Here is a 24,807-nt window from a genome sequence, read left to right as displayed (position 1 = left end):
TTTAAATCAGTAGAAAATCTGTACATAGACTAGTCATTATGTTGATGCAAGTACAATCATCAGGGCTGCCTGCCTGATGGAACACATCTTTAAAGTAGAAAGGAGCTTACAAAGACCTGCAATGCTCCAAGGGCACAGCATCTACAGGATTTGTCTTAGCTAAAAGCACATTTTTCATTTATAAGACTTTCACAGTCTAGTCAGAGAATAAGTAAGTGATCAGTACCTCCATAGCTGACTTTAAAAAGGTCATGTAAGTTTCTAGAATTTCTAGTTTTGAACTAATATTTTTTTCAATTTTCTTCAGTTCTTCATTCAGAAAGTCAGTTCTGCTAGAAAAAGCTGCCACCTGCTCAGGTTCAAACTCTTCCATATCTTTGATGATTCTCTCAGCTGCTTCCAGTTCACGTGAAGTTTCCTTTGAGGGTACAAGCATAGAACATGTATAATGACGGAAAAGGACTTGTAAATATTGATAACACATTGTTAATTTTCATTGGTATTGCCTTCTTATGTATCAATTCAATTACTCTAGTTGAAGAAGAGCTCATAATTGGCATTATATGCTGAAAAGAACCATTTCTTTCCTGTAACGTTTTGACACTAAGAACTACAGATGTAGTTATTAAAATAGCTCTTCTGAAGGGAAAAAAAAGTAGGAATTTCAGTATTCAGGTTAAGCAAACCACTTAACAGTGTAAGAATGAAAACAACAGAAGCATTCCATATAGGAACATCAATAGCCAGAACTGATAAAATTCCTTTAATAAACAGTATAGCCTGATTTTCTGAACTGATTCTCTTCAGTCTAAATCTCTCTTAACTGCTGGTCTGATAATCAATTCTTGTAGAAGAACTCAGTGACCACTCTAGAGACTCCAGAAGTATTGGATCCTCATGAGGCTACTGCTGTTTTAAGGCCTGTCCTTATAGCACTTTGCCTTATGCATTCCACTCATGCCTTCATTCTTCAATCAATTGCTTCCCAGCTCCAGGCTAGTCCCTACCCATAAAGCTAGCCTATGCTGCATTCCAGCTGAAACCAGTGTTCCTGCATGTAGCAAATCTGCAGAAACCAGACAGAGATCAAATAGTGGGTTGCATCTGTTACTGCATTAACTGCTCAAACCCAGAAGAAAGTCACAGTATGCTGTCTGAGCAAGAGACGAGTTACTAACATTTTCCATGATTCAGCTAGGATTCTGTTTTTCAGATTTCACTGCCTTAATTCATAGTTTCATGTATCTATGTCTATATGCCTATCTACTTCCATACATTTAACTCAATACCACCTACCATATCTACCTCTGGCATTCAGCCAAGAGCACAAACTAGCATAGCACAATCCACAGAAAGAATAAGGTAGGAGAAGTTACTATTGTCAGGACAGATTGTACACTGCACCAAAGTTAACACCCTGGCATGCAAACATCTGGCAGAAAAGACAATAAAAACGATTATACAGTTCTGTGGAATAAAAAGGAGCTCTCGTTCATCTGCTGAATTTTTTAATGTTTTTACTATATGCTCTCTAGAATTTCTTTAAAGTGAATTTTATTTCCACAGACACATACAGATCCAGCTCTTGGGTTCCATAAACTGTTGCCTGAAACAAAAAAGTACTCCATAGGAGTAATGGAGTTTTAAGAACCCCTAAAACATAGGATACTCCTAAAATACATACTACCATGTTCTTCAGCTTAGCCAAGAAATATGCACCTGTGTCAAGACCCTGGAGGGGATTCAAATGGTTTTAGGCCACTTTGAGATACCGCAGTACTGCTATGAGAGTTGGAAAGGCCCTGGATGTGACTTAAAAATAGCCTCATTGACGCTACAGAGCTGAGTGCTGCAGTGCTTTCATACTGTGGTGCATTGCTAACATGACCAATGGATACCTGATGGCAACTTTACAGCCCCCGTCAAAGTTTCTCCACCCAGGAACTACTTTTTCTTTTTTGCTGATTCATCCCTTTTATTTGGCATAATAAACCACAAGAAGATTTTTCTGTGCCTCTGACTATCTAGACAATTTTTAAACTTGGTATCTCAGGTAGGAGTAGCAATCCACATTAGAAGAGTCTTCCTGTCAAGGGTTGATACTGAGAACTAGAGGGAGGAACAAATAATATGATGAGATAGAGAGAATGGAGATAACCAGTGACAGGAGAAGGACTGACTTGTAATGTCATATATGGTTTTGTTCATTAACTACAGTTTTAGACTAAACTATAGGCCTATTTTCTTTCCAAGAATACGTAAGAAACTCTCAGCCTGTCAACTTATTTAGAATCACATGCAGCACGCATTTGTTTCTAAAAATACTTAACATTATTAAAGTTTGGGGGTTTTTTTACCTTTGTTTCTTTAGCCAGTTCAATGTGTTTGTTCAAAACTCTTTCTGACTCGGAGAAATACGAACCAATCTCCATACCAACTGCAAGCATCAGGGTGATTTTTTTAATCGACTGCGATACCTTTATTTGAAAGCATTATTTATATAGTTAATTTATACAAGTAGACAGCATAAAAAGTTTAAAACATCCCTTACTATAGAAAAAAGTGAAGTAACACATGTCTGTACGTGTGTAGATTATGTCTTTGTATAATCAGAGAAACTCAAGAATGAAAATATAAAAGAAGAAAATTCTACTTTGTCCTAAGAAAATTCTTAACATGTATGGTCAGAATTTGAGAAAAACTTCTGTTAGCTCTCATTTTGTTGATAGTGCTTTCCCTTATCCTAAGTATCCCAGACTTGTTATTGAAATAAGGCACAACAACTGCATCATAATCTAGACATCATAACCTGGGCAAGAATAGTTCTGTTATTTTTTTCAGAAAATACATTTAAAGCTTCTCTGCCAAGCCAAAAGATCTATTTTTATGCAGATACATGTACACAACTCCATTTCATTGTCCCTGTAAGATGTTATATATGCATGATGATAACAAAACAGATTATGAAGAGCAGAGGCAGGTGACATGTATAGTTATTATTAGACATGTGAATTCACATGTACCATATGTTTCAACAAGTGGCTGTTGACTGAGCAGTCACTTTATTAAATGAAGCTCAGGAGCAGTTGAATTTGCACCAGATTCTTTGGGGTATTTTGCATTAGCAGAAGGTTGGCATGAAAAGTGTTCTTCTTGGTAGGAATATAACAGTAAGCACTCTTCACTGTAATGAAAATTCATCTATTACGACTCAAATCTTCAGAATGTTCTTTATGCAAAAGTGGGAACAAAGTGATTAGAACAAACTGCAGAATGAAACCATATGTCAAAATTGGGGTCTATATTTTGAGTAAAAATTAGGTTCATAATTGAAGTTTTAGCTTAAGATTCACAAATCGCTGGTGACATCATTTCTACAAGACCAACAGCAGCTGTCAGCAACTCTCGTATTTTCAGCTGAACTCAACCATATTTTCACTGTGTTCTAATACCACGAGGCCTCTTCTACTTAAATTGTATGCAAAGGGATCAATTTATGGCAAATTGACTTCCCATTTGATTCAGAACAGTTCATTATAAACTTCATGCAAATAATACAAAATATCAGATTGCAGACTTAATCAGTCATTAAATTTGATTTACTTTTTTGGTCTACACTCTGGGATTTCCCTCATATAAACCTTGTTAAAAGATTGTATTTTTTAATTTGAATTTACACATGGAATCTTATTTAGGAGCCATGTGTCTATTCCATCTCTGACAAGTCATCAAAAAGGTCTGCAGTACTACAGAACATTCAACAGCTTAAAGAAGGCTGTGATGTCCTTGATGCATAGGTATCTTAATGAATAAAGGGAATTTTTATGGTGAACAGAATCCACACTCCTTCAGCCTTACTGAAAATTTGCTGTGGTTCATAGTCACCATGCTTACTAACCCTCAGTTTTGCCACACTTCTATTTTCATCTTCAGCCAAATGAAACAGAAGACATAGGAACAGTATAGGAAACCTGCACTGCAGGTCACAGTCCTGACTGCTCACTTCTTTTCCGAAGTAATAAATTATAATAGCTCATTATCTAAGCAAGTCCATGCTTTATGGAAGATCACTAGTAAAATGTTCTCATGGGAACAGCTGCATTTTTCAGAACAGCTTTAGGTTCATTTGTGCCGGTAATAGCATTCAGCATTCTGACTAAAACTGTGCACTCTCTAACAAACCAATGTTGTTTGTAATTATTTGAGTCAACTTTAATATACACATAGCTAAATTATGGAAATACAATGCACCACTCATGAATGTATTAAGATGACAACGTGTTATCATGTACCTTATTCAGATGATCTTCAAGTGAGGCAGTCCACTGTTGTTTCTTCAAAGTAAATTGTTTATAATCTGGACACTGCTTGATTAATTGATCTACTTTTTTTTTAACATATTCCATCATTTTCTGAATTCCTATCACCCTAGAGCTAAAATGGAAGAATAGAACTGTTGTTATTTGTCATTTTTGCTCAGCAATCAGGATGATAATGACTAAAAAACCCACCACCTTTTCTGTTGATTTGTACGGCAAGTAACTTATTAATTTTAAACTGCGACCCTTAAAACAAAAATAGCCAAGAGAAATATTAAAATTAACCCAAACAAAATTGATTGGAATTCTGTTTCCACACAGAAATGCTATTTCCAAAAAAATCATTTATCACCAGTGCATAAGTTAGATTCGTGTGCCAGATATCCTGATTCGCTAAGAAATATCTCATTTCATAAATAATTCTAACTTTAGTTACACTATCTAAAGACTAAAACCACAAATGGAATAGTCTAAAAAGAGTGAAAATACATGGCATATCACTTCTACTTTAAAAAGAATGTTTTCTTTGGACTTACAAATATTTCAGTGTTTCCACAGTGGCTGAAAAAAATGTCATATACATTCTAAGTCAACATATCTTTAAAGATGCTGTTTTAACAGAAGAAAAGACATCAATTTACAAAACAATGCTTGTCTTATAACTTAAACCATTTAATATCACAGAAGAAATTCACAATCTGAATACTTGAGGCAGTCCTCTTCAAATTGTAAAGATCTGAAATAATTAAGATCTGAAGTTTTGATATTAAAAAAAGAAACCCACGTATCAATTGATTTACTACTGAAATTTATTCATCTTAAGAATTTTTGTAAGACAAACATGTCCAAAATAAGTTTTCCATTACTTTAGTTTCATCAGAAACTTATGTTAATACAGGTGCTTATTCAAGGTTTCCTCCTTTGTCCTCTAAAATTATAGGAAATTTTCTCCTCACTTCAGATCAGGCTCTGCAACCTCAAAGAAAAACCTTATTCTACACTACTAACATGAATTATGGTATTAATAGACCATTCTGTTTGAATCTGATCCAAGAACTGATCACTAAGAGAAACTAAATTTTAAGTCACTTTTAGGGAGTAGGTGGTTTCAAATTTGTAAGTTACTCTGTCAAAAATTAGCAACCTGTTAGTTTGTGCTTTATCCTTAAATTCTAAAAATGTCACTCCTCTACTTCAGCAATCCTTAAAAAGAGGTATGTTTAAAAACTTCTACTAGCACCACTTATTAAAAAAAACACAATAAGAGAACAAGATTTATAGTTTTTGAAAATTATAATTTAGAGCCCTATAAAATCTTTGAAAGGATCACTGGGGTTTTTTGAGCTAACACAATAAATCTATAAGAGCAGTAAAACAAAGGCAGTTCTTGTAGGCAAGCTAATTGGCTGACGAAGTAACAAAGGTTCTCTTAATGGACAAAATTTACTGACTCTATAATTTTTCTTAGAATTAATACATACAAATTTTTGCTCTTCCTGTTTTTCTAGCTTGTTTTAATTTAAAAAATGAGATCTCAAAAATCAGACTTACCAATATTTTAATTTTGAAACACTAGGATTACAAGAAAAAACTGCCTTCTGCCATTTTTCTATAATCTATTCCTCTTCCCATGTGAAGATTTTCAGCATTTTCATTTATTTGGACTATCTTTTAAAATAAGGCTGCAACATGACTTGAAAAGATTTGAAAGTAGGACAGAATTAGCATCATATTTCTCCATTTTTACTCCAGTGGATTTCCAATTATGACACTGAAGTCAGTGTCACTAGCCTTAAACATAGTCCTCCCTCAATGTGAGGGTATCAGTATTAGATTTGTAAATCATAAGCTACTAGACCTGTCTTCACATACGCATACAAACTGCCTGGCTTATTTTTGGGTACTCTGAAAATAAAACAATGTGGATACAGAAATCCAACTTCATTTTAATTCGCTTAATGTTCAAGTACTCTACCTTCTCTCAGTGCATTTAAACCGGTACTACACATGCCAGCCACTTTGATATTGCATTAAAAATGCATCTTCCGGTATCCCCATTCAGAAGATACAGTGCAATTCAGAGTATCATCTCATCAAAATCGACAAAGTGTAACCCAACCTGAGCAAGGTGATTCCTTATTAATAAAAATATTGTCTGAAAAACTGGAGAATCTGGCTTCTTTTTTAAAACAAGTCAAGCTAGTAGTAGAGCACGCAATATCTTCTCTATCACAAATGATGAAGGAATTTTAAAACTACTGTGCTCCAACTACTCCTTCCAGGAGCTGGCAGCTATTTTCAAATTCCACACAAATTTCTACTTGCTGCCAGCTAGTTCAAGAATCCCACCAGATTGCAAACACTTAACAGCTATGTATCTCACTGTCAGATTATACCTTCTTGTCTGTTCTATGGCAAAGCAGCTTTTTGAAAAGATACCTAAACTTTTTCAGATTCACACCCTTCATTGCCTTCAAAGGGCGACTGTCCATGTCCCTCAGGATTTCCAGTCCGGTTAGATAAAGGAAAAGGGAAGTCTGTGAGGGCAGTTAAGACTACCAATGAATTGTGCAATAAGGGGAGCAAAATACTAATCAGGATTTAGTCTTGATATGAGTTCTGTTTTCTGTCCATATCTTTCTCCTTTGGCCCTCAGCTGTTCATACCTATCTTGTCCCATGTAGGTTAATCACTGGGCTAAATACTGGCCAGCATTTAAAGACAGCACAGTGGCTTATACATGACAAAGAGAGGCCTCTCTCTTTCCTCTTTCAAAATGTGAACGTTTCTGGAAGAAATTAATATTCTGGAACGTAACACCTTTACCACAATTGCTGACAGAACTCACTATGTCACCATTACTAGGCTGTCGAGCTGGCTGGAAGCATTCTGGCTATCTCCTAAAGCCATGGGTTAGGCAAAAACACCTAAACTTGTCTTGCTGTACAAGAAGTTGAACGTGAGTCAGGATCATCCTTGTGATATTGAAGCCTAGCCCCATGCTGAGTTGCATTTGGAAGAGACTAGCCAGGAAGTTACTCCCCTCTGTTAAGGGCTTCTGAAACTTCATCTGGAGGTCAGTTTGTCCAGCTTGGGTCCCCACAGTACTAAACAGACACACAAGCTGAAGTGAATTGAGCAGAGGCTACCAAGATGATTGGAGGCTGGAGCACATGATGTACAAGGGGGTGCTGACAGAACTCTGTTCATCAGAGTAGAGAAGAGGTGAAGAGGTGATCTAACTGCTGTCTTTCATTATCTATGAGGAAGCAGGTTTATAAAAAAGACAGAATCAGAGTCTTTTCAGAGGTGTACAGCAAAAGGGCAAGGGGCAATGCTCACAAGTTGCAGCAACAGAAATTTTGGCTAGATGTAAGAAAAACATCTTTCACGAGGAGAGCACTTAAGCACTAGAGCAGGTTGCCCAGAGGGGCTATGGAATCTCCATCCTTCGGAGATACTCCAAATTTGGCCCTGAACAACCTAATCTTACTGACAGGTTTTGAGCAAGGAATTGCTCCAAATGACCTCCAGAGTTCCTTGCCAGTTTAAATTATTGATAGTAATTCTCAAGCCCATGCCGAGGAATATAAAATGTTCCACCTGCACAGAAGTACTAGCACTACTCATTGAAATATATGGCAAATTCATAACATTTGGGCAATGAGGCCTGAAGGCAGCAGAGAAAAACTGAAAAGCCGTAATATTTTGTGTTTGCTTTCTTAGAAAGGGACTTATTTATTTTTATAATGCAAGTAGATATTTCAAATTTTTGAGAGTCTGGAATCTTCCACGGTTCTTTAGAAACAGCAAACCACATTTCTAGTGAGATTGCCTATTGATATTGTTCTAAGTTTCTCCTTCCTTCTCTAAATCACTACTGCTTCAGCTGTAATGCTGTTTTTTAAATTATAATGTCATCTAGGCAGAAATCTTACCTTCTTTATTTATTTATAGACTATCTTGAGCAGTACTTTGGCACACAGGAGATCTGCCTCTGGCATTACCTTTTTTTATTGAATTTTACCAGAAATGACTGATAGGGTTATTTTGACAAATTAATCACATTCTTCTTGATGTGTACCAGTGATATCTTACTATCCCCACTACTGACTTGGACTGTTTAAATATTTTTTTAAAACTCTTAATAAGGAAGAAAAACAATGAATTGTTATTTTAGGGATTCAATCAAGGTATTTAGCATTCCTAACATTAATCAGTGCTGTGCCAACATAATTTGAAACACAACATCTGCTTCTGTTGAGGTAACTTCTAGTAGAACATCAAGTCCTAGAGAACAGCAGCATGCACTCTGAAATTATGGCTGGTTTAGGAATCAAAGTTTCACTCAGGAAAATCCCTTTCGTTTCCATTTAACTGAAATACCAGGAGATGCTGAACCAGTAACAATAGCTGTAAAGCCAGCTGCATATGTTCCCAAAACAACTTTCTGTTTGAATTTTCTGTTTCATCCCTTTGCTAGGTTCAAGCCAATTACATCTGGGGTGACAGGTGAAGGCACTTTAGATAAAATTTTTTGCAAGGCCATGAGATTAAATGAAATCTTATCTAGACTTTCAGTTGCTGTGTTGAAGTAAAGCTATTCAAAGTTCAGGAATAATTAAGGACATAACCATGTAATGGGAATGTAGAGCTAAGCTGACCACTAGCCAAACATCAGCCACAGTCATCTGCTCTGTCTTTGAAATAGAACTCATTAATATAAATGGTCTTCGTTCTTATTGCATCAGCCTCCTACTAAGACCTGAAAAGTAGGAGATATTAAGCCACTGGGACTGATTATAAACTAAGTCATGCTTTACATCAGTGTAAAAATCGTGTCTGTGGAGTACCTCACCTCTGCAATTAACAAAAGCTTTGGAAGAAAAAAAAATATTTTATTCATGAATTAAAACTACTAAGAAGTGGAGAAACTTCCATATTTTATGTATTTGGCTTAACACCTGTATTTTTGTCTTGCATCAAATCACGTTATAGTTGCTATAATGATGACTTTCAAAAAGGTCTAAAATGATTACATTGGGCAGCAGGGACTGAAAATGATCAGCAGCTATGAACATTTACATACATTTACTTTTCCAAAATGTTAACTAAATCGCTGTTTCTAAACATTGCCCTAACATACTAATTCCACTGTTTGACACCACTCTTACAAGTAGCATGTAGTATTCCTAAATATTTTTGTTAAAGAGATTGGTTTATATAAATACCAACAGATACATGGCAGACACTGAGTTTCAGGTCATTTAAATGCACACCTACTTAGTTAACCACACTGGCTCTAAATGCTGTCCGATTCTAACTAGTTGAGTTATAAAGCAACAGGTAGATACAGAGAAATGCAGCATATATGCAAAAATGGAGGGAATACCTCTGAGAATCTGCTTTATTAACTAAAGTTTGTCCCTTTTGCAAGGTAGTCGCTGTGCAACCTTTAATTGCTTCCTGTAATTCCTCATACTTCATTGTCAAGATAGGCAAATGTAAGTCTTCTGAATTAAAGACTTTAAGGTAATTCTCAATACCCTCAAGGCCATCAAGTACCTGCAAAAATAAAAAAGCATCTGTTGTCAGTATTTCTGTTGAAAATGTGCATGTATATACTTTTACATAAATAGATGATCAATAGACATTTAATACTTGACATTTCTTCAGAAATGAAAAGCACTATTTTAATTTAGGGCCTGATACTGCCTTTTCAGGTCACAGAAGAACACAGGTATAATTCAACAAAAGTTAATATAAGTATGGGCATGCAAAATCACGATTAGTCTTTGAATTTAAAGCTATTCCATTTTTTCAGCAATAGTCAGGCCAACTTGACATGCCAAAGCAGAACCAAAATAACAAGTAATAGAGTGCATTAGCACTCAAAGTTTTATTAAGCTCACTGTTAAAGAGTTTTACCAAAATTATTCTTCTTTTTAATGTTTTAAATATATCAAATGTATATCCAACAAGGAAAACATAATTAGTTATATTTTTATTTTAAAAGTAGGCTCACATTTTGCACATATGCAACTTCGGTTTTGTTATACCTATTCTCTGTTTTCCTTTAGTGCAAGAAGTTTCTCAATCAAATACCAGAAAAAAGTGACAAAAGTACTCTACAAAGACTCCTGCCTTTTTAGACAGAGTAAGGACAACATTGCAATACTCCATTATTAACGTTAATAAATACTAATATTAGTAAAATAGAAATGTGCCCAAACCTACTGCGCATAATTAGCATCACAGCGGTAACACAAAATTCTTACACAGATTTTTTTTTTTGTTGCTCTAAACACTAGAAAAACATTAAATCTAAATAAAGCAAAGCAGTAGACAATGTCCAGTAGCATTCATTTCTCTTTGAATATATACTTTTATGTAACAAAAATATAATGACTATAAGATGGACTACTCTGTATACATATTTTTAAAAGGAAATCAACTGTTGTACACCACGTCAAACTTGTCTTCTGACTTTGCAAATCTCTATATATACTATAAGCTTTAGTTCAGTGAATAATTTTGCAGACTTACAGTCTGAAAATACATTGTTCTTGAACCCTCAGTTCATCATTGAGAAGAATTCTGAGAGACAACAAAACTACATACATGCTAAAATATTATCCTTAATTATGTCATCTTTAAAGTTACTACATCAGAAGACCAAAAGAACTTTAAAATCAAATTTAGTCTGTCCCAAAGTTCTTTTGCAAGGTTTTACATTCATAAAAAGTTGAAAAGTGAAAATTCAGTGAGATTCTCAGGGCACAATATGATTCAGCTTGCTACACCATATTACAGATGAACCAAGAACTCAGCATATCAGAATGAACCCTGTACTGCTGACTCAAAATATGAAGGAGAAATGCCTGAACTCTCTCAAACAAATGAAATCTATGCAAAAGAAATTAAGAAAAATAAAGAGGATGAGCAAAAGTAATGCAACTTCTATACACAATAGATTAAAATAGGACATACATATTATTTTATTGTTTCTGCCAGGTTATTTTTCCTTGCAGAAAAAAGGATTCAGCATTAAAAAAAAAAAAATCCTGACCATACAAAGAAAATTTACAAGAACACTCCATTGGAGGAGTGTAATTGAGTGTACCAAGGAAGGACTTTTCCTAAAACATGAAAACCTTTTAGTCATCACTAAGCATAAAAAAAGGTCATAAACCTCAGATCAAGACAGGAATTAGAATGATCTTTGAAAACTCATAAGATTCATGGACCTATGTGAATCTCAAAGATTTTTTCTGTAGATAGAGGCCCTTCACATGAACTAAGGAACTAAGTTAAGTTTATTTACTTTGTGTAACAGGTTCTGTATAATGAATTCCAGTCTTCAGGGCCATACTTAAGTATATTAAAGAGTCATAGGAAAGGCTCAGAAGAAATACAAGTGAATATACTTTCACTAGCCAGCCTATAAATATTTAACTGGGAGAATTTTACAGCAAAGAATAGACACTGGATTCCTAAAGACTCATTTCATTTGCATGTAGGTGCACACTTTCACCATTTTAATTCTACTTCACTGAATGTGGCTGAATCTCAAGTAATTTCTATTAAGCCTATTATTCCATTATTATTTTATTCCTTTCTACATGCATTTCCTTGACCGTATTGTACTCCCATATAAGAATTTTTTTTGTCTTTTTATTTTTTTCAGTGTTTTTTCTTTACTTGAACAATAAGTTTTACATTTGTTTACTGAAGACCTATTAAAATTCTCCACTGAATCAATTTAATTTAAAAATTTGTGATATGTTTTTAGTTGTGATTAAGTGCTACCCTGTAATACAGCATTTGAAAAAGAATTTTAAGATCTTAGGCGTTGAGCCAGTAAGAATATCAAAAGATGACTAATCTAAAACAACTTCAGATGACTGAAGAAAAAATCTGCTATTTTTGTTTTGGTATAGGGATTTGAAGAGAAGGTTTACAAGGATATTCTTTTCATGCTCACATCAGAGACAATGAAAAGAAAAAGAACTCTTGAAAGTGTATTCAAGTATGATAAACATCTTATAGAGAAAAAAAGTATAAGAAGATGTAACAAAAATTAATGACCATATTTATTAAAATAATTTTCATACAAGTAGTTGTTGCTGGACTTGATGTTTGAAAATTAAAAATTCAGTTGTAAAAATATTCCTTTTTTTGGTCATCAATGATTTATGCATTCTCATCACATGAGATTAGGAAGACAGAAAATGAAACACACATGCTAGTCAAGGCTGCTGTATCTAAACACAACCCACATAAAAAAGCAAGGTACAGAATTCAGTAGACAGGTAAGGCCATCTTAGCCTTCTCCTGTGAGAGCTACAAGAATCTAAGCCTAGAATCTGAATCACTGCTTCTCCACATGAGCACATCAGTGATGGAAATTATTGCCTACATATTCTCTTGCTGACCTCAGTATAGATGTGGGCCTTAATTCATCATTAGTGCTGTCACTAAAGGAGTTTTGTGCTTTTTTAACCGGCCACTTTGGTGTTACATCATGTCTCAACCATGTAGTATATGACATGCTCAGTATGAGGAACTGTATATTGTCCTTGTTTTTTCTTAAGTCTGATTATTAATTAGACCCTGCAGAGACCACTGCAAGTATAGACATCATTTCTGGTATCTATACTATCCTGTAACAGGCTGGATATTTTAGAGCAGCTCCTGTATCTTCATACAGCATTATGCCATCATGACAGAGCCCATGATCTTCAAGTCCAATTTTTGGCAGATAATATTTCCCAAATACCTTATTTTGGAAACTGAGTGCTCTTCTCAATATACTTTTTTGTCTTAAAAATGTTTTATAAAATGCATTTGCCACTTTGGATAGAAGCTTAAGGGAAAAGGCCATATTAAAGGGTAATCAGGTTTGTAATTTTCCATTCCAAATTGTTTAACAAGCTCTGCTTGCATAATCCCACATATATCAGTATTCAAGAGCACACTGACAGTTGTATTATCAGGTGGTTATTACAGACTTGGCTTCTTACCAACCTTGCCAGCAGTATGAAAAAAGTCATTGGCCTCTTGTAGCAGGGCTTTCCTTTCTTCCATATGGAAGCACACTTCTTCTCGCAACAGACAGATTTTCTGATTTGAAAGCTTTAGATGTTCTTTTTCTGTATAGTCCTCCGAAAGCAAGATCTTAAGTGCTTCAGCTTCCAGTTGTTCAACAGTGGAATTCCATTCCTAAGAGGAAAAATTCCATTTTAATCAACTACACATAGAAAAGTAATATACCTGCACAATAATAATACAAATACTGGAAAACATGTATCACATTTATAGGCCTGAAAGTTACCACCATTTAAAACAGTATTTCTACTAGGCAGGATTTCTCAGCAAATTATGGTTTTACTGACAGGGTTTTCAGTGGTGGCATTCTACATTCCTTGACACACTTTCACAGGCAGAAGTAGCAGTGTGACTGCTGGCGAAAATGGTCTGGATAACACAAAGACAAGAAACTTCTGCTGGGTAAAACCACACTCCCATGACAAACAGCCCCTTAAGCCCAACTATTTAACCAAGAGCAAATTAAAACACTGCTTAGATAATAGCTGCTTCCAGTGAGACAATCTGTGCTGAGAGCTGTCTGGTAATCAATTAAATCAAATGACTCCCCCTTACAGTGAGGTATGCAATCATCCTTGACACTCTCCATTGTACACTTTCCCTGATTTTCTACAAACAACACAAGTCTGTTCAAAGCATGTCTCTGCCATATCTGACCATGAACCTTCCTAGTGGTAGTGACAGATATGATGCTTTAAAAAGGAAGATCACACTTCAGAACTTCGAGCCACAGAATCAGAAACGTTACTGACACTTAAATGAGCCAGGTACTTTAAAACTTAAGGTGCTTTAAAATGGATTCAGTTGAATCTGTACAAGTTTGCACATAGATATTTTGTCTGCGTTGCACCACTTGGAAGCATATTTAGCTAATCAGAACTGATTGTCTATTTGACTCCTATTCCTTTTTTCAACTATTCGTACTGAACTGACTTGTGCTTCTAGTGTACTGACCCAAATTATACATCAAATTTAAGGATTAAACCTTCATGATCAAAACTTTTTTCCCTACATTTTTTTACCTGTGATAAATGCTATCACAGTATTCAGTCCCACTATCTTCTTTAGGTTATAAAGAGGTATTGAAAGGCAGACTAGACAGCCCAAATGGAAGTGAGCTTTGCTTTGCATCAAGAGAAAAACACCAATTCATCTCTTCCTGTCTTGCAACTACTGCTTTGGTGTTTAGTTGCTTCTTTGTTTTTGCTGTGTTTATAGAGAAAACTATAAAATAGTAAAACTGTTATACAGTGTACTTTATCCCTGCTGTGCTTGTCAACACTTAAATTTGGTGCCTTATTATGTTGTTCAAAACAAAAGGAGCAACTGCTATTATACTGCAATTTCCCAAGCCTTAGGTAGCATATTTCCTCCACTTTTTCTGGTAATGAATTAAATAAGTGAAGAACCTTTTGGAAATTCATTTAGCTTTTCCTTCCACAGGAATGTCTGGTAAAGCAGACAGAAAAATATTTAAAAATAAGAAATTTCTTCATTAAAACACTCCACAGTGTGCATATGGCACAACAAGATTACAGGGCAGGTTCTTTTATTTTCAGCATGCTTAAAGAACATTAGCCTCACATTTGTTGTTTCTTTTTAGTGAAATTATTGCTAGTGAAAGATGCTGTTTGGAAGTTTTCCCAAAAGAAGTAATCTTGTTATTCACAGATCTTTCACAAACAGCAGCAATTTTAACTCCCTCATGTCCCTTTAATGTCCCACCGTGCTGCTTTATCCTTCTTTGAGGTACAGTGAACAGGAGTAGACCTATTTTGTCTGTGTAGTTCAGAGCATTCCTTTTCTGACATTGTCCATTGTTGTTGACAACTGGTACGGTAAAAACACTTGTACAAAAAAACCATCAACTTATTTAACAGACTTCTTCAACAGATGCAGTTATCTCTCCCTCCCTGTGGGAATGGAGTAAATCTGGACCAACAACTAACAAGTGAGAGACACCCTAAATTCCCAACATACCCATTGCCCAACATACCCAAGCTTAAATAGTACATGGCAATTCCAACAGAAAAGACACTTTTCCTTGCTGCATTCTAGATTAACTTGAACAATTCGGGGAGAACATCTAGCATTACTCACAGGTCAGTGAAAAACACACCTCAAAATGAAAACCACATGCATTCAGACCATGCTTCTATGTTCTTGCCTTGAACTTTGGATTCATTTCTACAGCTTCCCAGCACATGAACTGAAGCTGAAACAGAGGGTATTGACATAGGTAACAAAAGTAATTTTAAAATACGACCAAACCCAAGGGAATAAGGAATATGATGCACAGTGTGCTGTCACTACATAGCAACACAATAGTCTCAAAAACCTGAATCACATAAAAATACCTTTAATCTCTCTCAAAAAACAACTACCAAGGCATATTAAGTGATGAAACTTTCTGTGTGAATTAGTCAGTGGTATTAACTGCTGCGGGTTATAACAGAGACGAGTATTTTAGCAAAGCTAAGGAAAAAAGGATGCACATTTTATATGATAAATGAGACTCTAAACAGGATTTTAACAAGCACATTTTCATTAAAGTAAAACCAATTTAAAATAATATTAAAGCTTATTTAGGTAGTAAGCAAGCTTTCTGAGGAGGAAAAATGTAAAAAAGACTTCATGCTAATAAGCATAAAAGGACTGCTAACACCACTGAAGCAGTAGAAGTGACTCATTACAGAATTATTTGATTGGTATCCTATTTCTGTGCAATGCAACATATTCCTTCATCTTGAAATTCTGATGAACAGGAAAAGGAAAATTATGACAATCCTGCTGAGTTTGTAAGCCATTTTTCCACTGTGGTGAATACTCTTCACATGGAAGACCTTAGCAACTGTAAAAATCTATAGACCTGCATTAATGCCTCATTTAGCTTTTTCATGTTAAATCTATTTTTGCTTTTAACTTTTATTATAGTATTACCAATAAAAAACCATACCAAAACAAAACCCAAAAGCCAGCAAAAAATAATTCGGTAGCATTAAAACATTTCAACCAGATTCAAAGTGGTTTGGTAAGAAAACTAATTCCACATATCTCAACAAATTTAGCTTTGTTTCATTTTGGAAAAAAAAAAAGGTGTCAGAACCCCAGAATTCCCTCTAGAACTGTGTTTTGGTAATGCTTCAATATACCTGAACTGTATGCCTACAAAGATGCAAATCTGTCTCACTCATGCTAATCCTTCTTTCCTTCCCTAAGGGAACCCGTATGAAAAGCCTTCTCAGAGATTTTTCAAGCTCAGCTCTTCCACAAGCACCTAAAGGCCAAATGATGCCCACTATATTTGCTTGTAGGCTTATAAAAAATACTGATGTTTTAGAGTATCCTACAATGAAATCACACCACTTCCCAAGAAAACACTCAACCCCCTCCCCTGTATAAGTATTCCTTGAGGACTTGAACTGGACACTTTCAGCTTCCTAGTGAAATAAAGAGAGATTAATCTGGGGCACAACAAAAGCAAAGGGTTTTTTCATTTTGTCTATTGCTGATAAACAGCTATAGCAAAATCTTTCTTGATTTTTTTTTATTTTTCTTTCAAATTAAAATAATGACCACTTCTGAGATCTGGATGCAATAATCTTCAGCCTGTACTTTTAATTAAGTGAAACCCTGCACTGTATTATTTAACACACAATTCCCCCTTCATAAAATCCTGTCTTTGTCTCTCTGTCCTAAGTAATATTCACCAGGAATGAGGATTTTGAGAGTAATTACAGTCTGCTGTGCTGTATTTGTTCCTTTTTACCTAAAGAATTTATCTTGGGGAAAAAACAGTAACGAGGTCTCTCCATACACGCAGCTTAATTGGCCTATCTACAGATAAGGTGTGAACCCCTGACATTCAATTGTATCAGCAACACAATGTCATCACCTTCCAATACTTGCAGCTGGAATGACTGGTACCAAATGTATTCCATGCTCAGATTCTAATAAAAATTTCACTTACATTTAAACATATAAATGTTAATGAGAATTAGAAAACAACACTGCAGTTGTGAGCTTTGTACTGGGACAAATAATAATTAACTGAAAAAAGTCAAAGAAAGTGCAGTTGAGTAAGTGCACCCTCATTTTGTTATTATACACTATTTGTGTAATAATTAAACATAATATTTTATGCAATAATGAAAATTAATATTTTAGTGTAACAGGAAAGGAAATTGTCTACAGTTAGCTTAGGAGCAGAAACAGAAAACCAAAAAAGTTCTGAATTGCTTCAGTGTATCTCAATGTGTAAATGATAATTAGACCAGGCAAGGCTAATTATAAGAAAATGACTCAACTTGCAGTGAAATGATTTCCTGTAAGAGGATTTCACTGTAACAACATTCATAAATCTCTTTGGTACAAAGTATTCAGTAGCAGCTTTTAGGGAATCTTAAAGCAGAGGTTAAACTCTGCCTCATTTATACTGAGGCAAGCTGCTTCTTTAATCTTTCATACAAGTGCAAAAAAACAATTTATTATAACAATTTATAGTTTAAAATATTCCATGAATATGACAACCTTGCACATTCTCTGAGGGTATTAAATGTAGTTAGCCTCATTTGCTATCCTTTTGAATCATTATTCAAACTTCATTCAATTTTATATAAAATAGCTAGCAACAATTTCATTTTCAGCTTTTTGTTTATAAGGAAATTTTTCTACACATAAAAAGCCTATACTTTCCATCAACAGGACATACAAATTCAGTGGAAAAATCTTTGTCGGTTTTTGCCTTCTACATGTTAAATTCATAACGATCTGTCAGTCGGCACTAAAATATTTGTTACTCATTTTCCCTGAAAGGAACCTAAAGCCTACTATTACCTTGACTTTGCAATTTGTCAAGAAATGCTTGTGAATTCCTCTGACCTGTTAAAGACACATTGCATTGTATGTGCCTATTCTCAATGTGCCTCCTTAGCTCACATCACTGTTACTCACAGTAGTAAGTCTTTTAAACACTCACTTTCACTATTCCATTTGGCAAGGAAAATGACCTCTTTCTAGGTTCCTTGATTAATCAAGTATTTTTCAAGAGTGTTACAACTGATGAAGTTAAATTATTGTGGCTTTAAGTAAAAGTCTTGAACTTTTTGTGCCTTCAAAAATATCCAGCACAAGCCTGGGGAAAAAAAAAAAGTAGAAATACCTACAACTTTATCTTGCTATTAAACAACTACTGTGGGATAAATGGGCTTTTTTGGTCTACACCATAAACACTTCTTTCTTAAAAATTCTAACTTTGGATTAAAAACTGAGAAGTTGTGTAAAATTGTCTTCACTGGAATATTCTAGGGCTAAAATGAGAAAACCTTGAAACACATCTATTTGACTTCATATCATGATCCATACAGTAGATAAAGTAGCATTTAAACTACAAGCCAGTTAAGTATAAAAACATATACTTTTCAGAATATGTGATAAATTATCCCCCTCTCTCATACTGCAAAAATTTCACAACTGAACTTCTGCCTGTAATTGATTCATTGGTACATTGATGATTTAACCCCTGTGATTTGAAAGGCTTTTACCTTCAGTAACTACATTGCAGTGTAACTACCAATATATTCATGTAATTCCCTCAAATTACAAATAAAACAGTGTGCACTAATAAAACTGCAAAGGATTGTGAACTGCTATGACAACAACCATGATCTGTCTGTTGGGAAGTTCAGTGGATGGCTATTATCAGTGTATTTAAGAGTGAGCTGTTAGAATCAACAGACAGAAAAAGTAATTCAAAGCCAGTCATCTCCCAGAAAATTGTTGAGAGATGTTACAAGACAATGCCAGGACAGAGAGGGACCTACCAAAATAAAAATAAAAAAACCCAAAACAAAACACAAAAACCAAACCATTAACAGAAAAATAAGAAATAGAAAAGGAGCATTCTCCCAAGGCAGTGAGATGGCACTACAGGAAAATCAGACAGTGAGAACCTGCTAGATTGAATGTAGATTTGCATCTGCTGTGCGCAAAAGACTAATGTTTACGTGAAAATAAAATTGCCCATAAAGAAAACTTTTTCCTTACATGCTTTGTTCTACCTATCAAAATACAGGAGTGTGTTAAATCATCTGCTGTGCAGATGAAATGCAGTACTTGTCAAACTCAACAGAAAGCCAGTCTCAGAAAAACTGGCAAGAGCTGGATAGCCTGAGTTTGCATCCATGCAGGTAACGGCAAAGGAGCATGACCATCCAGGAAGGTCAGAGAGAGGAGAGCGCTGCAGACAGACATTTAACTGTGAAATAACTTTTATATGTATCTAAGCATTAGCTGTGAGATCTGGGGAAAAGAGCAGATAAATACAGTATTTTCGATCCTTATGTTAATATCAACAAATACAGCAATTAATACCACTGATAGTGATAGTTAATTTGGTCATTAAGAACCAGCCTGAAACCTCATGAGAGCATGTTATTACCTAGCATGAGCAAGGCTACTCCAGACCCAGTAAGCATGCAGGTCTATAAAAGAGAGAAGTACTTTCCATCTTGCTACTAATCCTTATTAAAAGGGGGAATGATTCCAGCACTGTTCAATCATGAAAAGTGGCAGATACTAGACAAAATGCAACTTCGAATACTTCTTTTCTTCATCTTCAAAGTTATTTGGCCACAAAGTGGTGCTAGCAGTTCTTTTTTACCATGCCAAGCACCTCCAATACCCATACAAATGTAACAGCTGGCAGTTAATCAGTGCCCACAGATACCCCCATTGAAACATGATTTCCTACATCTGCCTCTTCTCTTCCTTCCAATCTTGGGGGGGGGGGGGGGGGCGGGAAACAGGGCAACAGACACGGGGACAAGGGGAATCCTTTTAATGTTTGGGAGGGTTGAGGACTTTTTTCCTATTTTGAATCCTTGGGTTTATCTTTGGTCTTGATTACTGTACAAGATGGCGATAATGTTTTCAGTAGTTTCACCTCTTAGCAAGGTCAGGTTCAAGATAAAGTATCAACTTGAGAACATAATAAACCATTTTCCTTTTGTCTCTCAGTCCAGTTGCACAAATAAGGTGTTTTTCCTGTAAATCCTTCTTAGGCTAGCCTCTGAACTACTTAAGCAAATCATTTGTCCTGTTCATCTTAATGCAATGACACCTGTGTAGTGGTGCAACTCCCACGTCTCTTGAGGCTCCCGGTGCTTGGTGCAATTCCCCTGCCCTGGATCAAATGTCAACCCAAGATGAATAGGGAAAAGCAGTGGACCAGGGCATAAAGGCACTCCCTTAATGCTCCTGATTCTGATATGGCTTGGAAGCAGACCACATGCCAACTCAAATGGATCGGGAAAGGCAGTAGACCAGAGTGTTAAGGCGCCCCCTCAGCCCGCTTGGTTTCTGCCCCCTCTCCCTTACCACTTAAGAACAATAGGAACAATCAATGCCTTCTGACAGCCTAGTACATCCATACTAGGAATTTCTGTCATTGGGATGAAAGATTGTATCTTAGAAAGCAGTGACCCTGGACAACAGTATCATTTTGTGTGACTGTTGTCCTCCAAGTGGGGTCATTTATCTGGTGTGCAATATGCCAATACACATACAGAGCAAAGGTATTTATTTATACCATGTCTGCACAGAGTGGGGTGCTAGGTGGTAATTCCAAAGCTAGCACTCCGTACAAAAGAACTTCAGATTACATGAATACACTTTTACTGTAATGACCATTGGTTAGTTTCTTATCACTTTGTCCCTCATTGGTTAACAACATGCTTCGTCTCGATTTAAAGTTAGTGTTTTTTAATTCTTCTGCGCAAATTCAAAGGGGGGGGGGGGGGGGGCTCAGTGTCTTCTTGATCTTAAATTGAATTGGTGGTCACAGTCTCCCCCCTGACACCTTTATCTTTTCCCCAGTTACTGATGATTTTCTTCTCAATCATCCATCTTGGGCAGGATGATCCCCTTCGTATCAGTCTTTTTAACATTAACCAGACATGCATTGTTTATACAAAGTTGGAGTAACTCACTCCTTGTCTCCACATTCCTTCTTTTGATCACAACACTTTTAAATCAGTGACTTACCCTCTCATTTTCTATTTACAAGTTTAGAATGAGCAGAGTAGAAAATTTCCTAGAGACATCATGACCAACTGAAATGAAAATTTTACAGGAAAAGTAAGCTTAAGGGAATTTTGTGCATCCTTGTATGGGACTACAGAGAAAATAATATTTACATTTCCGGGACTAGTAAAATCATTTTCTGAATATCGTGCCTAAATTCTTCACTGGCCTTCCCCAAACTCCCGCATGGAAGTAGTCAACAGCTTCTCAAACAGAATGAAAACTTCACACAACAGCACTGCAGTTCCAAAATACATATGAAGTCAAAGTCAAAATTAGCAATCACATGCTGAAGGCCTGTGAGTTGCCAAAGATTTAGAGAATTTAATGTGCAGACATGATATATCTTATAAGCCTGGTTTTGCTTAATCTGTGAGAAAAGATGCCAAGTTCATTTCTAGGTTCTGTATTTCAGTGTATTCCAAACACACAGGTAAAACTTTATGCACTGATGCCATCTAATATTAATCTCTGCTATCTGACAAGTATTTACTGGAATAAACATTTGACTGGTATACTTCATCTTAATTTTAAAATCAAGATGTCAGGCTCCTCCTTTATTCTGGTCTTGACATGCTGCTTGGAGAAGCATTAGAAATATTGTTGTATTCTGCTTACATGACAACCCTGAAGGAGTTAACTGTAAATTATGCAAACAGATGACATTCAACTACAAAGCTTACAAGGAAGCATAACTGTGAACAATCATAAACGTGTTAGTTGCTACCAACACAATAGCCTTTAAAAAGCCATTTGTTTCTACTGGAATGGGTTTTGGATGAAAAAAACCTATTTGGTCATCTGGGTTATCCAAATACAATTGCTTGAAAATGATACAGTGAGGAATGATCCTGACAGCAACAACACTTACCTGATGACAGCACAACTGAGATATCCAAAAAAAGGCTCTAAATATATGCAATTTACATCATACAAATATCCTTTTTTCTTTAATATCAACATTTTCTTTAATCCCATCTTGCTTTTATGAGCGATGGTAACAGATTTATTCTCTGGAAAACTGATACTCACAATGAAAATATTATTTTCAATTATTTTTATTCCCAAGAAATGAATGGGCAAATGCCTCTTCCAATCACGTACACAATTCAGTGGTAATGAATTATAGTAGAAGTGGCTTTTTATCCTTTATGAACATTAAAATTTGGTAATATTCTAATAAAATTACTTTTATTTTTTGCAACAGGGTTTAATATGTAAACTACCAGTTTGGAACTTGATCACTAATTTGAAAAACCAACTAACCAACATCAAGGATTACTCTTTTTTTTAACCTATTACTAGCTTTTAAAGCTTTAAATGAGAAAAACATTGAGAAGCATGGAGGCCTGCATTAAAAGATGTAAAATGGAAAAAATTCTCATTTAGACATATAGAAATATACATCTTATGTAGACATACCAAGTATGTACTCCTATATGTGCTTATTAAATGCCTGAGTTTACATTTTGCTATTGGTTTTTAAAGTTGCTTTACCAATTATTGTATTTCTTACTTTCACTATGACTTCCATTTCTTCAAGCTCTTGAAGTAACTCTTCATTTTCCAATAGAGATGAGCCTAAGTTTTGTTTGTGAAAATAATCTCTGATGTTCTTCTTGTACCAAGATGTTACCTAAATAAAAACAATTCAGTCAGTGGTAAATTTGAAAAGCAACTGTCCATTTTTTAAAATATATACAAGAGAGTTTTATGTACAAAAGAAGCCCTAATTTTAATTCCTTTCATTTTTCATCCCTAATGTTCATGCTTTTATTCAAATGTTTGCATTTGTATTATTTCAATGTTAATAAATGCAGAAGGAAAGAACTGTGCTCCAAACAAACACATATGGGAGCATATGTAATAAAATAGACAAAAATGTATTCCTCATGTATGACCAAATTATAAATTAACACAGTAAAATAAAAAGTTTTAGTCACACATAGAATAAATGCATGGTTTATAACACGATGAAGATATTGCACATTTTCCCTAGAATAGCATTAACTTAAAAATATCCCTTTGCGTATACTAGAAGACTATATTTTGCAAGAATACAAAAAAAAAAGACTAAATGGGCCTTATGACCCAATAGAACCTCTCCATCTCTGGCTTGAAAAACCCAGTTGAGCTATTGAGGTAATATTATGTCAAATAATCTTCAGTAGCTTTAAAAAAAAATTATTACCTCATACTAGACTTACTTCAGCAAGTATATGGTGCAAACATATGCAGCGTACAAGTATATCTTCTAAATTGCACAGAATGACTTGCATTTATTTCTGCTTGATTCACAGTAGGTACCTCTCACTTTCTTTGTAAACAACACACGGCAAGAATTCCTGAGTGAAGCTTTGCATTTTAACATAGTAGTCAGACTGAGTTATTAGTATTAAGGAGACTTCCTCCAATCTTTTCAGTCTGGAAAATCACCACTATACTTAAATCATATATGACGTACTAAAATTTACTTTGTACTCTAGGTACTACAGATTTTAATAGCACCCTACAGATCATTTTTTTTAATCTGCTCATGTAGAAGATATTTTTAATAAATTTAAACAATTCCAAAAATGAAAGGACCTTTAAAATGTGTTGGTACCATTTTCAGTTACAAATAAAAAAATTGGGCACATTATCTCAGGAGTTCAAGAGAGCTAGGAAAGTAAATTATTTTACTACCAAGCCTTCATTTCTTGAGCATATCCTCCAGATGTGTACTTACTGATTGAAACATTTTTCCTGGAAGCACACATTTTCACAGAACATTTACTATCGGTTCACCAAAATACAAATGAATGGAATGGACAATAAAAACTGTGCTAAAAGGGAAAGAAAAATTTCTCTGTAAATTAGGACTGTTCTCTCTATCATGTATCTGCTTAGCAAAACAAACTAGTATTTCTGTAATGCTAGACAGAGGAAAAAGTCAATCTTTAAGCCTGTAATAGTAAAGCGTTCAGCCCTTTACCACTTGGCAGTATTTCTTTCCATTACAATGAGTTTAATCAGTTGGTTTCCACTACAGCTAATACCTCTGACTGATTTCACTTGTGCTAGCTTAGCTCTTAAGCAATAGCTAAGAATATTTAGCTGTTTTTTTAAGAAAGAAACCCATAGAACCTTACTTTCAGTGATTTTGGTGGAGGGATGGGGAAGGAGAGAAGGCTAATATAGCTGTTTGAAAAAGACAGTTGTCTTCCGTGATTGCTTTAAATCTAAAATCACTTCCATTCTTCAAAAAATCAGATTTTGTCATGCATTTACAATAATTATCTGCTCTATTTGTGATGAA

General features: G+C 35.1%; 1 protein-coding gene across 7 annotated transcripts in view; it reads right to left on the bottom strand.

Moving 5' to 3' along the window:
• The window catches only part of CCDC141 (coiled-coil domain containing 141), a 96,454-nt gene that overhangs the window by 40,156 nt on the left and 31,491 nt on the right, over window positions 1-24,807 (bottom strand). For 6 of the 7 annotated variants that reach the window (XM_074873082.1, XM_074873080.1, XM_074873081.1 and 3 more), the window contains 6 exons: window positions 23,026-23,145; window positions 13,347-13,541; window positions 9,712-9,884; window positions 4,293-4,434; window positions 2,358-2,477; window positions 227-418 (listed from right to left, as the gene is read on the bottom strand). In XM_074873082.1, the coding sequence (XP_074729183.1) occupies window positions 227-418; window positions 2,358-2,477; window positions 4,293-4,434; window positions 9,712-9,884; window positions 13,347-13,541; window positions 23,026-23,145 (942 nt within the window). The remainder of the gene's footprint in view (window positions 1-226; window positions 419-2,357; window positions 2,478-4,292; window positions 4,435-9,711; window positions 9,885-13,346; window positions 13,542-23,025; window positions 23,146-24,807) is intronic. The other variant, XM_074873078.1, reaches the window with a different exon arrangement.

This window comes from Strix uralensis, chromosome 6 (assembly GCF_047716275.1).
Source record: "Strix uralensis isolate ZFMK-TIS-50842 chromosome 6, bStrUra1, whole genome shotgun sequence".
NCBI lineage: Eukaryota > Metazoa > Chordata > Aves > Strigiformes > Strigidae > Strix > Strix uralensis.
The sequence above is the reverse complement of the archived record's forward strand: the minus strand, read 5'-3'. Positions and strand labels throughout refer to the sequence as shown.